This window comes from Diorhabda sublineata, chromosome 1, assembly GCF_026230105.1.
Source record: "Diorhabda sublineata isolate icDioSubl1.1 chromosome 1, icDioSubl1.1, whole genome shotgun sequence".
Taxonomy (NCBI): Eukaryota; Metazoa; Arthropoda; class Insecta; order Coleoptera; family Chrysomelidae; genus Diorhabda; species Diorhabda sublineata.
The window spans coordinates 17,521,683-17,540,052 of NC_079474.1; the positions used below are offsets into that span (position 1 = coordinate 17,521,683).

The window sequence follows — 18,370 nt, forward strand, 5'->3', positions numbered from 1 at the left end:
GTATTTAATTTCTGTCAATTATTTACAAGCAAACAATAATGTAAATGTGTTTATTACACACCTTTCCATATGTTTTTTCCATATGGAAAGCGGTGCTGGAAATCCTCTTTTGGAGCTCTGTCGTTTTTTTGCTTTACCGCTTCCATTGACTCAAATCAGGTCCCTTTCAAAGCAGATCTTTTTCTAACCTTTTAAATCTGAGCAAAGCATTTGGTTAGGAGTTAGATTGTTGGCACCAGCTTCGCACAGACTTTTGTCGTGTGTAAAATTTTTCTAACCGTCTCTTTATCGGCGTTTATAGCTTCGGCAATTATCCTGGGCGCTGGTCATCTTCAGAACTCTCTCGGCTTTCACTAAAGCGCTTACATTACTCAAAAACACGCGCACGATATAGAGAATTGTCCCAATAAACCTCTTGCAACAATTTATAGCACTAAGTCGGAGTTTTTTTCAATTTAACGAGAAATTTGAGATTGATACGTTGCTTCACGAGAAAAAAACAAGTTCGTTTCAAACAGCTACTACACAAATACTGTAATAGTGTGTGAAAAGTGTTTTGGGACGTGCATAGACAAGATATCTAGATACCCAACACACTTCTCGTTTTTTTCTCCACCCGTATAGGGCGCCCTCTAGAAGCGCAGTCTCGTTATTTAATAACCAGACCTCGTAGATGTTAATAATACTTTACGAAATCATATTTTGGTTTTAATTTTAACATTTTGTCTGAAACAAGTTATAAAACTCTGAATTACAAGAAAATATTTCATTAATCTATTTCTAGAATTAAAAATACCAAACAAATCCTTGAAAATTAGAATAACCGTTAATAACCGTTAATAAAACCATAATATTTATTGTTCTCATAACGTTTTTAATTAAAACAAACATTTCAACAAGCATATCAATTTAAATACTGATTCTTTTCAAGTTATTTTACAATAATAATTTCTATAATATTTAACAAAGAATAAATTTATTTATTACGACTTTTGTTGTTGTTGAGATATTTCAATTTAGAAATTGACAACTATAAGAAACATTCATAATGGCAGTTATTAGGCAATCTCTTATACACCGAAGGACTCTTCAGTGATTTATTAGAAATTTACGTTTTACAACAGTGTGGCAATCCAGTTTATATATTACCCACTTAAATTGACAAGTAGTCTATTGAAAATGAAATCTAAGGATATCTGTATACTAAATTAATTGAGAAATATTTTGATTGTTGAAATTATTTAATAAATTTATGCTGTAAATCATAATTCACTTTATAAATCATAAATCAGTTAATGGTTAATATATTTGAGGATATTATTGAAATCGAGTATTTTCATATAATTGATATTTATTTTTATGGTAAATACAACACTGAAAAGAAATTTTAATAAAAGCAATAGTCAATTGGACTGGGAAATTAATTGCATGACACGAAATTATTAGATTCAAATTTATAACACTTTAAATTCCCGGATATATGTATTCCTTATAAGCATATATAATTGTATATTTTCCGCGTACTTTGTCCTAATAGAATTATAAACATTTGAATAAAAATTAATGTTAACAATTTTTTTTAAATACGTATTGTGCTAATTGGTTGAACTAACGGAATGACTAAACGTAAAAAACCGCGTTGCTTTGTATCTATAGAAACAGCTGGATTTCTTTTTTATTTATAAAGTGAGGTCCTAAAATCATTTTCTCCGTAATTATTATTGCGAATGAAAAATTAGATATTTTAAATCTCCATTATGAATATCTTCCTAAATTCACAGTGAATATATTACAATCTCATAAGGGAATTATCGGAACAGCGATTTAACCATAATAGACTTTAATTGTGATATACCTGACATATACGCTTGCGCATAAGGCCTAAGTAAGCATTAGATTTATTAGAATCGGCTTTATGATTCTTCTTTTTATTCAAATATGGATAGTTCCTATATGATTCACGTGTTTTCATAAATCAAGACAAAAGAATATTGGTTCTAATACATAGGTAATCAAATTCCTGGTGTTTGTTATATAGTTGTATAATGTCCAATTCGAAAAGATTTCGTTCTCACTATAATATATTAATATTAATAAATGAATAAAAATTTAGGTTTTAGGTTTGAAATAGCAGCTGAAACGTCATTCAATAAGTCGTTTGACTGACACACAGATGGTGCTGCCATTGTCAAAATCATATGACGTTTATGTAGTACCAACTTTCACAAAAGTGTAAAATTTCATGACATTTAGATTAGTCTGAGAAAAATGAATTCAAAACAATTTCTTGATAAAAAAAATACTGTACAAGCTCAGCAATGGCTTCAAAACTCTCCATCATCGAAAAGAATTATTTATTATTGGTTTGCTGATTTTAAACGTGGTCGTACAGACACCGATAATGGTGAACGTTCTGGTCTTCCAATTGAGGTGGGTTACACCAAAAAGTCCACAAATTAGTTATATCTAATCGTAAATTGAAATTGCGTGAGATAGATGAGGCCATAAAGATATCAGAAGGCAGTGTGTTTACAATTATGCATCAACATTTTTCAAAGTAGGTGCCGCGTTTACTCACAGTCGGTCGACCAAAAAAACAACATGTTGATGATTCACAGCAGTGCTTACACGTAATAAATCAGATTTTTTGAGTCGATATGTGACAATGGATCCATCACTTCACTTCAGAAGAAAAAAAGATCATCATCTGAATCGACTGATCGGTGAACTGACTGAATCCGTGAACCATGTCCGAAGATTCCAAATGCACAACAGTCAGTTGGGAATGTTATGGCTTCAGTATTTTGGGATGCGCATGGAATATCGTTCATCGACTGTCTCCAAAAGGAAGAGATAATCACTTTAGAATACTATATAGAGTTATTGGATCATTTAAATGCAAAAATCAAGAAAAAAGATCCACCGTATAGTCCAGATCTGGCTCCCAGTGACTACTGGCTAGTCACTGATGAAACTAAAGTAAATTTTGAGGTAAAATATAAATCCTTGTACGACATCGAGAAGTTGGAGAGGCGTTAGAATGATTGTTTTACTCGTGAAGGAGATTACATTGATGGATAAACTCGATTTTTGGGCAAAAAAGTGTTTTTCTTAGTTAGTCACACGACTTCTTTGTTATTTTTATCTTTATAGAAATGTAATCATTAAAATTATCGATATCTAATAAAAACTGAAGACAATACTAATTGTAGCAAGTCAAAGATCTCCCCAATTTAAAGTTTGAGGTCGTTTCGACTCTAATGTCTCTAATTATTTGCTTTAAGGGATGAAACTCATACGTTACGGACGAACTTTGGAGGGAACTAGCTTCTAGATGGTTCGATTATTCTTTCGTAAGACGCTACTAGCCAGTAAAATTGTTTTCCATTGTTTAGTTTAAGTGTTTTCTAGTTTTTTTTTCAATTTCTGTAACCAAATACTTTTTCATTGTTTAAATAAAATCAAATCACTCTATATTGAAATTTAGGAACTACTACTAACTGTAAAATGTTGAATTTTTCATAAGAAATATTTTTTCTCATAAAAATTCCATAACAATTTTGGCATTGAGAACTTGCAGGATGCAGGATTCATTCTTAAAACTTGTTTAAGAATTCCAGTTTATTGACGTCACATCAATAACTTAATATCGAAGAACCTGATATATATGAAACAATGATCCCAATCAATGAACTTTGATTGGAAAGTTCCTAAAATTATATTGGTTATCGGCAGTTTTTTTAAGAGCTTGGTTTGATTGATATCTCTTTTCTATTATACCTACTAATTATATAAACAAAAAAAATTATAATCTACCAAATACCGGTAATTTTTGAACACACTGTTTAATTCCTTACTTCTTTTATGCCTAAAACAATGATGTTTTAAGTAGAAATGTAAAATTAGATCACGGTAACATTGTAAAACAATTGGTGCGTGCAACTTTTAAACTTACGATATATTTCCAATGAAATCGATAATAATATACCTTTTAGTTTGTGAACTTTCATAATTTCGAAATATAATTAAATGTATGTACCTTAAACATGGTGGTGTTACTAAAAAAGGGCATCTAAAATATCGATAATAAGTTCGTAATACGGTTCATGAGTCAAATCTCCTACATGGAAAGTCAACGATACCTTCGCAGCTCCTTTTTTAAACGGTCCTTCTTCTCCGATGCTACTCCATGGATTGTCTATTGGATGTCAGATCATAGTAATAGACCATACTTTCATTATGGTTATATTACACTCGAAACAGCTTTCGTACTGCGGTAAGAATTCGAGGCACCCACCACTACTTTTTACCATATTGAAAAACTCATGTAGAATCCTTAGAACACCTGATCTGGAAATGCCAGTCTGTACTGCAATTTCTCTTGTTTTTAAGCACCAGAACAATTTCTTCTAAATCTAATGTGTGGGCGATTTTCTAATGATTCTCGTCCCATCAAAACAATACAATAATGGACACCAGGCATCATAAACAACGTCCCTCAATTCTGTTTTGATTGGTGTTGGTGTTAATTTTTTAACTCAATTTGAGACATTTTTCAAAACAACTTGACTGAGTTGTCTACTGGAATAGATCGAAGCAACTGGTTGCAGCTTTGTGTAAAAATTGTCACTGACGCGTGTAAAAAGGCAAACAGTTATACACCAATATTTTTTCAATAGCTAAAAGGTTTCGTCGAAATGTGTTAAAAGGAAACCCGAAATATAATTTTTATTGTACAATTAGTACATGCATACCATTCGTTTTGATTATACCAGCACCTAGAAGGTTTTTGTACTATTATTTATTATTGTACACAGCTGGACGCTTTTTTAACCTATCTCTCACATATAAGTTATACACCAAAATTTCTTCAATAACTGAAGGACTTAACCGAATTACGTAATACATAGTTAATAAATACTATTGGGAAAGATAACATACCTAGTTTGCGGTTAAATTATCAAATTTAAAACCATTACAACACAAAAAAATCTTCATATCGATGTTGTAAGGCAGTATTTTGAATAATATTCTGTAATACCTATTTCAATCTCACTACTAATTATTATTTATATTATATTTAAGGATTTCCATTGGTACGCTTTTCAGTTCGTGTCTTTCAGTTTGTTATGCATATTTTATACCAGGTGGGCAACTAAGAACGACTGTCGGAAGAGCTTCAAAGAAAACAAAAGCAAAAAAAATTCTCGCAGTTTACATACACCTTAATATGCTAAAAGACAACGTGCAATGCAATTCAAGACGCAATATTTCTTGATCAAAAACAAGCGCAAATGAAATCCAGCTGATTGTTTCATGCAAGATCTTGCACTTGCAACATTATCAGTTGGGTGCCATTTAAATAGCATGCATCTACGTCTCTCGCCAACCATTTCTTAGTTATCTTTTTTTTTCCTTAATGCCGCTTGACATGATACAAAACAACGTGCAATGCAATGCAAGACGCAATATTTCTTGATCAAAAGCATGCGCAAATGAAGTTCAGCTGATTGTTTCATGCAAGATATTGCACTTGCAACATTATCAGTTTGGTGTCTTTTTTATTTCTTGTAATTACGTCTCTCGCCAACGTGCTAGCGTACTAGATGTAATTCTAGGGAGAAATCTAGTTACTTTTGGCTTAGCAGCAAATCATGCTAAAGCAAAGAATCCACTGACAACTTGTTTACAAAATATTAAATAAAATTTGAGGTTAGGAAATTGTTTACTTTCACTTATGGAATTTTGATTAGTGGCAACCATATGCAATAATTTGATCATGCTAGAAACTGGACGCAATCGTGGAACAAAATAAAAGACAACGACAATATAAAAAAAAATCCAATAGCATTAGTTTGAGGCCATCCATACTACCAAAAACACACACAATTGTGTAAATTAACAAATAATAATGATATTTCATATTCTCAAATACGCCCTCTAGTGGTGGACCTAAAGTTCTTGTCCTGAAGCTGTAGTATGATCCGTTATTGATATATGTATGACCATTTTAATTGCTCACCAGGTACGATTTGGTCATTAAGAACATCGAAGAACGGCACTGATTTATATCCAATGGGCTGGGTTAATATTAAGTATAATAATAACTAGTATAAAAAAAACAACAGGTACATTAGATTTGCTTCAATAGTTTTTTCGTATAACTATTATATTATTATTTCACAATAGTGTGAGTGTATTGAGGATAATTAAAAGTATTACATGGAGTTATTTACGTATACAAAACTTGTAGAAAAAGGCACATACGTTAGATTCCGTCTGTTCATATTTACTTTCTACAAAACCCAATTATTAGAATCAAAGGTCACTGAATGGCAGTGAGATTTGCGAGAATGTGAACTGCTGGTACCATTTATGATGATAGATACATACAAACATCTCCTTATTTACGACCAAAGGTAAATTGCGCATAATAATATAGAAAACAACTTTTTTCTGGAGAAACTGTACATATTTAGTTATTAATAAATGTGACATTCGAATAATTTAAATCTTGTAATACATACTCATAAAAAATCAAATTAAATCAACTTAAAACAATCTTATTTGCGTCATAAAATGGTTAATTGCTTATAAAAAACAAATAGATATTTTGTTCTTAACTGGAAAATGAAAGTAATAACTAATAATGGGTATGTTTTTTTTCTTATATAATTAGAGGTGTTTATGAAAATACCGTTGATGCAAAAACGCAATCGATAAGATGGCCGCAATATGAAACGTTCGTTGAAGTAAAATTTGTGTACATAAAAAGAAACGTAATAAGAATGGATAAAATTTTATAAAAATTGAAAAAAAAAATCGAAGATAAAGAAGCAGGAAGATTTAACTACAAAATTATAAGTTTTAAGACAATATTCGATAAACTTTTCAGCTAGAATAGCATACATAAGTCTTCTGGTGAGCTACCAAAGGTAACTGAAATACGTAAAATGGAAATAAGACACGTTTACCTACAAATATTGATGAGCCAATGAAAGACCAAGACCAGCTTAGACTTAGCCTACGTGGTTTTGGTCTTGCAGCCTCAAATGTGGTCTTGGTTTTGCTGCAAGAGTCTTGTAGGTCATCAATTTTATAATTAATCCTAAGGATGCTACGTAAACAAAACCATCTCTTAAAAGCAGTTTGAAATATATCAAAATCTAAGAACAACAATATATGAACTGCACCAATGACGCTCGTACGGGATGGGAAATGCGTATTTTTGGAATGGTAGTAACTAATTTTTCTTAGAAGAAAGATTGTTTTTGAAATGAAATTAAAATCAATTTCATTCATGGTCGAACCTCGCTGAAATCTATGGTAAAATTAGTTTCTGTTTTATTACTACACTACAATACAAAACATATACCTTGTGTTTACCATTTTGATATCTATTCAATTAATGTTTTATGACATACCATAAAACCCTGTAATAAACACAATTACTTTTATATTAAAAATAGCGCAGGAACCAATTATGAAATTTTTTCAATAAAAAAAAGATATATTGAAACAGAAGACGTAAATATTCTCTTTTCGTCCATTTTGGGGTTCCAAAATTGTAAGTTAAGCAAGCGTGACATAGATAACCTGGACTAAGTTGCTTGCATTTAATTCGTATTCCAAAAGTGATTCTCTTTTTGTGTATTGGATTCTAGCTTTTGCCTGCTTGTGGTCTGCTGCTGGAAGGTGTTTGTAGGTTTTACAGACACGTTATAACTGTTATCAAAACAATTTCTTGAAGACTGTTGTTACTGAAGTTGACATTAAAATCTTGGACGACAATCCAGATACCAAGGAACAGTCAAACCCATGCATTTCTATAGCAACACTATAAAAAATAAAATAGAGTTTTAAATAAAAAGGAAATAATAGCTTCTCGTTGCTTCCATGGAATAACAACAATAAAGAAAGACTTACATCGCATTCGGTGAGCTATACGAAGCAAATAAAGAGATGTGCTGTCATCTGGCGAGGTTCTGATGCACGATTCAAAACCCTATAGTGACAAAACAACGTATCAAAGAGTTCAAACGAGAAGTCGTTGACCATCCAAGTTACAGTCTTGATTTAGAACCCAGTGATTACTATCACTTTCGATAATTGAAAACATGGTTAAGCGAACTAGGATACAAGATAAGGATCTACCGGAGCTCATTGGTGAAAGTACAAATCTTTTGGTGGCACAATAATTTTGTTTTATTAACGGCTTAACGAAAATTGAAAACGTCTGAACTTTTGTGCACGTTTGAAGACCTATGACGATAAATTTTATTCCATTATTCTTACCAGGTCACCCGTTAACATGTAGCTGAATTTATTGGTATTTTATAACATCGCTCAATAGTCGTTTGACTGATACACAGATGGTGCTGCCATTGTCAAATCCATATGATATTTATGAAGTACCAATTTTCAAAAAACTATTTGAAAAATTTCATGATATTTCCATTAGTAAGAAAAAAGTGACAGCCATTTAAGTGAAGCTACTTTTGTTAATTTCAAAACAGTAGATTGAAATCTATTTAGTGTGTGTTTATCATTTCTTCTTGATGAAAAAAAAATACAGTACAAGCTCAGCAATGGCTTCAAAAGTATTATCCAGAAACTCCATCGTCGAAAAGAACCATTTACTAATGGTTTGCTGATTTTAAAACATCAGAAAAGTCCACGAAACTTCTTCAAATGATTCAGAGCAGCGTTTGGGAAACATGTTGCCGGTGAACCACGGCAGAAGCGTCCAAAGGCACAACAGCTGGAAAGGTTATGGCTTCAGTATCTCCAAAAGGGAAAGACAATCAATAGTGAATACTACATAGAGTTATTGGATCGTTTGAATTAAAAAATCAAGGAAAAACGGTCTCATATGTAGAAGAAAAAATTACTGCCAAGACACTGCACCGATTTACAAGTCGATGTCAACGATGGTTAAATTGAACGAATTGCCTCCTCATCCACCGTATAGTCCAGATCTGGCTCCCAGTGACTACTGGCTATTCTCTAATGAGACTGAAGTCTATTTTGATGCAAAAGACAAATCCTTCTGCAAGCACGGTATCGAGAAGTTATAGAAGCGTTGGAATGATTGTATTGGTTTTGAAGTAGATTGAATTGATAAATAAAATCGATTTTTAACATTTTCTTGGTCACACGACTTACTAAGTGATGTTGCAGGTTAAGTATTACATTAAATTATGACTATTCATTTTTCTTGAGCTTGTCCCAGTAAATAATCTGATTTAAAATTATATTCCAAGAAAATAGGAATTGACCGACAGCTTATTATATTCTAATTAATTAAATTGCTTACAATTATAAATTGATGTCATTTAGATTGCTCAATTATTTTTTATACCTGGTCTGAAAATATAAACAAAAAAATTATGTAATAACTAGAAAACTTCACTCAAAAAAAATTATGTTTCTCCTTATTTTCAGTTGACATTTATCTTAATGACACGATTAAGTATTACAAGTAAATTTAAAAGAAAGTAATTCATTTAAAAAACGATTTTTCTTATATCTAATGCCTCTTTAAATCATCACAAAATAGGCTCTAATTGTGTTTTTAGGTTTCTTCACATCTCGTTTTATTTAAACTGCAATAACGCGAATATTTGATACTCTGGTGTCAAAAAGTTACGATACAAATTATAATATATACGAGGTGTGTAGATGAACAGTATTGAAAAATAAAGAAAACAGAAGATAGAAATAAATTATGTTTATTTTCCTTCAAAGTCAACGCCCTTATACATAACACAATTTGGATAACATTAATTAAGTTTGTAAAACTTCTCTCTCTGATTCCCTGCAGGTATCAAAGTGTCAAAATAAAATTTAGACCACACCTGCATCTCTAAAAATTTACAGAAAACATTTAATATCTGGATAACGGTTAGTTTAGGTATAGAAGTATAGAAGTATACATGAATTTGCCTTATTTTTTACCCCTGAATGCATTAAAATGGAAAAAATCGGGTGGTTCTATTTAAAAAAATAAAGAAATTTGTTATTTATAAAGTTAAACTTTGAAAACTTTTCATACACACCCTGTATAAAATGAAAAAATTTTCAACATAGATTCAAATACGTCTGATCTTGCTAAAAGCAACCAAATAGAAACCATTTCCATATCTTTAGGGGTATCCTCGTAAAAAAATAATTTGTAAAGGTCTACAAATTTTTTACAAAAAAAATTCTCGAAACTCGGAAAGTATACATTTTTCGAAAAACGTTTTTAGACGAAAGTACACTAAACACACATAGATTTCAAAAATGTATTAATATACAGGATGTTCTATTCAAAATAACAAAGTTACAGTCGACTTCCGGTAGAACCGGAATATTTTAGTCAAAAAGATCGTATCCGAAAACGCAAACGTAGAAATTTTCATGATTTTACTATAAGTATTTTGCCATATACAGATAGTTTTACCTCGTCGTGAGACACCCCGTATAAAAGATTCACAACAGAAATGTCAAGGATCCGGAAAAATATAATTAAAGGCCATCTACTTCCTCACACCAATGCTGTACATTTTAGCAATAATTGAACTTGTTCTTGAATTCCATTCATTCAAGACCGGTTATTATATTAATCAGATTTTAATTTCAGTTTGGCATGAGCTTGAAATTATTAGCATATTATGCAAATTATATAGGTTTTGAAAAACCAATCAGGTTTTTCAAAATAACCATCTATAATAAGCTTTGTGTCTGTAGTCTCGAATAATTTTTTCCCTCCCAGATATTTTTTTTTAATAATAAATTTTCCATCGAACAAAATCTATTATTAAATTCATATTCGTAGCCAAATCTATTCGAGAAACTTATACGGGAAATATAAAACAATAGACTACGGCAGTGTTGACGTCACACACCGCCATTGTTAACGCTAACCTAACCAAACAAAGTTTCAACTGCGTTGACGATCGTATATTGAGTGATTTTTGATTTTTTCGTATTTTCTTCGATAATTTCTGCAAAAGAAATACCTTCTGGCACAAAATACATTACCATCTCATACAACAGGAAATACTTTTTGAATAATTTTTAAGAACACCTAACCTAACCTCACTAACTTTGTTTCAAGTTTCAAGGTCAAACAAAATAAAAACTAAAAAAACTGAAAACAAGCTTTTAACAACTTCTTATCGCGAATTGCTGTTAATCAGTATTTTAATTATTGTTATAACCATAATTTTTTTATAATAAAGTGCATAAGTTCTCTTGATTGGAAAGTTTCTCACACAAATATTTTTTCCGGTAGATACGTACTCAGTATTAGTTTATTGAGGTTACTAGAATCGTTCTTTTGACAAGCAATGTGAGCACGTAAAGAGAAAATTGTATTCTTCAGGGTATACATTGTTAAGTTCTGCAAATATCAATTTAGCATTAGTCATTTGTATATTAGATATACATCGTTACTTCGGGTTAACATGCTAGAACAAAGTTGTATACACGAGTGAATATAAGCTGAGTTATTTTCGTTTAATAAATGCATTATGGTTCGAAAAAACTAAAAAAGAAACACGCTTACAGCAACAACAAACAAATTTGCGTTTTGATGATTTTCTATGATTTCACACGCTATTTGAATACGATTCTTCAAATCGTTGATATCAACTGTGTCGTATAGACTAAAAATTTAAAGTAACCTCATAAACAGAAATCACAAGGATTTATCTCTGGAGATTGAGGTGGTCAATGTTGAGGGCATCGTGCATGAACCACATGTTTTGACTGATGTCTTCAAGTAGTTCAGCGAGATTATTTTCGAGAAAACTGGTCTAAGAAATTCCATTTAATGGCTGAAGTAAAAAAATATGCCTCAATTAAGTCATAACATTTTGAGAATGGTTATGGGTATTCTCCTTTAGCCATAGGTGATTATAATAAAAATTTATGATAGATACTTTTGAAAAATGTGCGTCGTCCAACACTATTCACCATTTGCAAAATATGAGAAAACTCTCAAGGTAAAAGCGCTTGAGCCCGTTGGATATGGTAAGGATATAACCTTTTAAAACTCGCCAAACAGATGTAAAAAATTTTTCTAGAGGTTGCTTGTTCTACAATTACATTTCTAACCATCCGGAAACAACCAGTGTGGGTTAAACTTAAGGATATTATCTCAGAAAGGGGTGGGCTTAGAAAAAGATCCATCTGAATTTAGAAATACCCTATATGTAAGAATTTTCTGTCTCTTGGATACTTTAACTGGTGAAGCTTGCTAGTTCGTAACCAAAATATCTGATTTCGATTTCTATTTCGGATCTTCCGAATTGTTCTATTATTGAAATTGACTCATCAAGTAAGTCTCCTCTTTTCTTAATTTCTCCATTTAACCATTTACCTAACTCGCTCAAAATGTTGATATAAAAATTTTGTACTAGATGTCACTGATTTTTATTAAATTTATTCCTAAACACTATGTTTGATTCGAAATCTCGTCACTACTTTGTGATGAAAAACAACATGGTGGACTGTATGACGGTTTGAAAATGCTTTTAATGAATCGAAATAATAATAATACAAATCTATACAAAATAATATATGAAAAATAAAAGCCCCTAGCCGTAGCGTTAATCAAGTCGCAACAGGAAACGAAGCCGCCGTTGGGGCTCAGTCCCATCTCAGTGAGGCTTTAGCATATGCCATAAATTCTTTTATACATTTTAATATAACTAACTCTAGAAGCGTCATCTTCGGAGTTTATAAACTATGTATTATTTTTTTCTATTCATGTCCCATCTTTAATTTGTACATTTTGATGGTTGCATCGCAATTTTGTATGTCTGGAACTGCGTTAATTCAAAAAATAAAACGAAAACAAATTTATGAAATCTGGCAAAATTAATCAAGATAATCAAATATTTTGAACGAATTGTTGCATTATCGTCAGTCTTTAACTATTTTGCAAAGTTCAAATTAAATCTGAACATTCAAAGTATGGCAAGAACAAGATCGAGGCCAAAAAGTCATTTACAAATTTACTACAAGTGCAATTAATAAAAGCATGTTCAAACTGATTGTTATTCGGTGTTTTTAAACTGTGTATTATTTTTTTTTTCTACTCATGTCCCGTCTTTAATTTGTACCTCTTGATGGTTGCATCGCAATTTTGTATGTCTGGAACTGCGTTAATTCAAAAAAAACGAAAACAAATTTATGAAATCTGGCAAAATTAATCAAGATAATCAAATATTTTGAACGAATTGTTGCATTATCGTCAGTCTTTAACTATTTTGCAAAGTTCAAATTAAATCTGAACATTCAAAGTATGGCAAGAACAAGATCGAGACCAAAAAGTCATTTACAAATTTACTACAAGTGCAATTAATAAAAGCATGTTCAAACTGATTGTTATTCGGTGTTTTTAAACTGTGTATTATTTTTTTTTCTACTCATGTCCCGTCTTTAATTTGTACCTCTTGATGGTTGCATCGCAATTTTGTATGTCTGGAACTGCGTTAATTCAAAAAAAAAACGAAAACAAATTTATGAAATCTGGCAAAATTAATCAAGATAATCAAATATTTTGAACGAATTGTTGCATTATCGTCAGTCTTTAACTATTTTGCAAAGTTCAAATTAAATCTGAACATTCAAAGTATGGCAAGAACAAGATCGAGGCCAAAAAGTCATTTACAAATTTACTACAAGTGCAATTAATAAAAGCATGTTCAAACTGATTGTTATTCGGTGTTTTTAAACTGTGTATTATTTTTTTTCTACTCATGTCCCGTCTTTAATTTGTACCTCTTGATGGTTGCATCGCAATTTTGTATGTCTGGAACTGCGTTCATTCAAAAAAAAACGAAAACAAATTTATGAAATCTGGCAAAATTAATCAAGATAATCAAATATTTTGAACGAATTGTTGCATTATCGTCAGTCTTTAACTATTTTGCAAAGTTCAAATTAAATCTGAACATTCAAAGTATGGCAAGAACAAGATCGAGGCCAAAAAGTTATTTACAAATTTACTACAAGTGCAATTAATAAAAGCATGTTCAAACTGATTGTTATTCGGTGTTTTTAAACTGTGTATTATTTTTTTTTCTACTCATGTCCCGTCTTTAATTTGTACCTCTTGATGGTTGCATCGCAATTTTGTATGTCTGGAACTGCGTTCATTCAAAAAAAAACGAAAACAAATTTATGAAATCTGGCAAAATTAATCAAGATAATCAAATATTTTGAACGAATTGTTGCATTATCGTCAGTCTTTAACTATTTTGCAAAGTTCAAATTAAATCTGAACATTCAAAGTATGGCAAGAACAAGATCGAGGCCAAAAAGTCATTTACAAATTTACTACAAGTGCAATTAATAAAAGCATGTTCAAACTGATTGTTATTCGGTGTTTTTAAACTGTGTATTATTTTTTTTTCTACTCATGTCCCGTCTTTAATTTGTACCTCTTGATGGTTGCATCGCAATTTTGTATGTCTGGAACTGCGTTAATTCAAAAAAAAAAAACGAAAACAAATTTATGAAATCTGGCAAAATTAATCAAGATAATCAAATATTTTGAACGAATTGTTGCATTATCGTCAGTCTTTAACTATTTTGCAAAGTTCAAATTAAATCTGAACATTCAAAGTATGGCAAGAACAAGATCGAGGCCAAAAAGTTATTTACAAATTTACTACAAGTGCAATTAATAAAAGCATGTTCAAACTGATTGTTATTCGGTGTTTTTAAACTGTGTATTATTTTTTTTTCTACTCATGTCCCGTCTTTAATTTGTACCTCTTGATGGTTGCATCGCAATTTTGTATGTCTGGAACTGCGTTCATTCAAAAAAAAACGAAAACAAATTTATGAAATCTGGCAAAATTAATCAAGATAATCAAATATTTTGAACGAATTGTTGCATTATCGTCAGTCTTTAACTATTTTGCAAAGTTCAAATTAAATCTGAACATTCAAAGTATGGCAAGAACAAGATCGAGGCCAAAAAGTCATTTACAAATTTACTACAAGTGCAATTAATAAAAGCATGTTCAAACTGATTGTTATTCGGTGTTTTTAAACTGTGTATTATTTTTTTTTTCTACTCATGTTCCGTCTTTAATTTGTACCTCTTGATGGTTGCATCGCAATTTTGTATGTCTGGAACTGCGTTAATTCAAAAAATACAAAAACAAATTTATGAACTCTGGCGAAATTAATCATGATACAAAAAGTCGTTTACAAATTTACTACAAGTGAAACTGATAAAAGCATGTTGAAACTGATTGTTATTGTAACCAATATAATTTTCCGAAGATAGTGGTTTTGTTCCTAAAAATAAGAGTGGTTCTTAAAGTTTTCAAAATATTTGAAATTATTTAGTTGAAAATTTCGTTTCCTTCAATTGTGAGGTTATGTGCGTCACTGTTTTAGCGCAGTTATTTTATATATTTGAAACGATTTTTGAAATTAATGAAGTACAAAAATAAGTGAATATTTTATTTGTTACAGAGAAGACATGGAAAAAATAAATATACAATTTCACGATAACGGAACTGTGTCTTTTCAACATAAAAAAATATTACAGTTTGTCCCAGAGATGTCAGTAAACAAAAACGAAAAAATCATCGTCCCGAACATTCCATTATTGGTGAGTTTAAGTTTAAAGTTATAGTCCGTTCATACAAATTTGGAGATTATTCGAAAGAATTTGATAGTAGTATGAATTGGATTATTTTTTACAGACATTAGCTGCACAATCGAACAATTTAGGTTATTTTATTCAGAAGAGTATATCGGTGATGCTTAGCATGGGTAGTTTCCAGCCTTTTGTCAGTATTACAGCAGACGAACTAGTATTTGGATACGAAGATAAATTGGTGTCACTTGCCCATCAATTTTACCCAAAATATAAGAGACCGGCCGAAAAAATGGGTCTACTCATCAAAGTAAGCGACAGTTGTTTTACCGGGGTCAATCTAAACTATCTTTCATTTTAGCGTAACGGAACTCTACCGGAGGTTCATAACATTTATACAGGGGTGAGTGGAATGCATGAATTCGGACTTATAAATAAACTCAATGGTAAAGACACTCTTCCGTATTGGCCAGAAGCTCCGTGTAATAAATTAAAATCCAGTGAAGGATCTTTTTTCCCTCCTAGATATTTTACTAATGAAGATTTCGTTTATATATATGACAAAGACGTGTGCAGAATATTTCCTTTGCAATACAGAGAATCCATATCTAAACATGGTAAGTTTCATAAATAATATTTTTATTTATTTTGAAATCTTGAATCATTTTTAATACAATAAGTGAATTATTCAACATTAAAATGACTTTTATTATTATTATCCATTAATATTCACTTGGGGTGCGGGGTGCAGTCTATTTGGCCTCATAAATACAGTGCGTTCGAAAAAAATCTTTATGCGCGCGTCAGTTTCAAGTCTCAACAAACTCTATACAAACTTCCAACTTGATGCTTGGATCCATTTTATAATAATTGACTTTGAACAACCACTCAGTTAAGTTGTTTTGATAAATAATATCTCGAATTGAGTTTCGAGATATTTACAATTAAAATTCGTCGTAGATGTTTTGCTGGCCGAAAGTCACGAAAAGCACCGAAAAGGTGTTTACCAAGTTTTAGAATTAATAATATTTGGTATATATTCCATACTATGGATTACTAACCTTATACTAAGAGCTCCGTTTTAAATCTGAGTTAAATATTTTATTCCTCTTTTGAAGATATCCCTAACGACTTAACTCATAACTGCAGGCATTTTTTCCAATTTAAGTTTGTCTTTATTTTAGTAAATACTCATGTACAGGTAAATGGTAGTGTCGATTTTGACGATATTTGCGATTTTCTAGGTATTTCTGCCGATTTATACACTCCGCCAGACGATGTGTTCGAAACAGTCGATAAAAATCCGGATAACAAGTGTTTTTGTCCCGGAAATGAATTTTGCCCACCCAAAGGATTACAAAATATTAGTCCTTGTCAGTTTGGTAAGTAAAGCATCATTTTTATGGTATTTCAATAATTATTTTATGACTAACGTATGTCGCAATAGTTTTAATTCAGAATTTAGGAATTTAAGAATAAGTTGTTATAATACAATATCAAAATATCTTTTTAAATAAAATATTGTTTACATTAATCAGTTGAATTAAAATATTTCATGAAATGGAAATAAGAAGAAGCATTTTTAAATTGGTTGGATAAATTCCCAAGCCTGACATCTTCTTATTTGGGTGCCCTCTTCTAAGGAAGGTTGGCGATAACCCCAACAAAGTCATCACGAAGCCTTTCATCTGCCAGGACCACGTTTTCCTTCGATTTTCCCTTCGATTAGAAGGTGCAAAAATTTGTAGTTGTGATTTCTATATATATGTCCCAGATACGAGGTTTTTCGAGTTTTTCTTAACTCTATAAGTTCTTCTTCGTTATTGATATGAGCGGCCCAAGGAATTCTCAGCATCCTCCGAAAGATCGAAAATCTCTAAGCGCCATAGTGAGCTCACCTTAAAGATCCAAGCCTCCTTCAAGTATTTCATCATCTGGTACCGGATTTTAAGGTCGAGTGCTCGGGATGTAAACAATTTTCTCATTTTTCGAAAGACATTTGTTGCTTGCTCGATGCGTGATCTTATTTCTATATCGGAGTCTATATCTTTTGTTATCCAACACCTCATTTATTTAAATATCTCGACATTTTCGATGATGCCACCATTTACCTTGATAGACATGGGAGGATGGATGGATGTTTTGGAGACAATCGTGGTTTTGGTCTTTTTGATGTTGATGATAAGTCCATAATCTTCTCCTATAATTTTTTTGCGATCTAAGACTGCTTGGAGATCCTGTTCACTGTCTGTAATTAAGACCGTATCATCATTTTCTCTTGCTTCATCTAACGCTTTGGCAAAAACTTTTGCCGGTTTCAGTTCTCACCACTGCAGTTTGGTTAACATAAAGCGTCCGTATTATTTTGAGGTCATTCTCGTCTAGACCCTTCCTGTAAATCAGCTTATCGTGTCTTACTTTGACCTGATAATATTTTTCAAAACCAAAATATTTCACGTAGAAGCATTTATCATTCTACAGCCAAATGTGAATAATGAGAACCAAGTTTGAACCTTCCAAAAAGTGAAACCAAGAATTTTAACACAAGGAAAAGCAAGAAAAATAAAATTAGCGCGTTGATACCATACTTTAAAGAATAACGTCTCGCGGAAATTGATAAAAAATTTACTTTAAACCAATTAGCACAGATACCAAGTTGTTGTCCTCAACTAACGCGGATTCCTTTTTGCGAATAAAGCTTTCTGTCTTCCCCGTCTAATTTTTCCCACAACTCAATCTGTTTGAGGTCCCTTTCCAAAT

The 18,370-nt window shown here is 31.4% G+C and overlaps 1 protein-coding gene across 3 annotated transcripts in view; it reads left to right on the forward strand.

The window, feature by feature from the left end:
* LOC130452160 (scavenger receptor class B member 1) overlaps positions 1–18,370 on the forward strand; it is a 99,755-nt gene that overhangs the window by 71,093 nt on the left and 10,292 nt on the right. For all 3 annotated transcript variants that reach the window (XM_056791486.1, XM_056791483.1, XM_056791478.1), the window contains exons 5-8: positions 15,484–15,622; positions 15,717–15,920; positions 15,972–16,227; positions 16,855–16,992. In XM_056791486.1, coding sequence (XP_056647464.1) covers positions 15,484–15,622; positions 15,717–15,920; positions 15,972–16,227; positions 16,855–16,992 — 737 coding nt within the window. The remainder of the gene's footprint in view (positions 1–15,483; positions 15,623–15,716; positions 15,921–15,971; positions 16,228–16,854; positions 16,993–18,370) is intronic.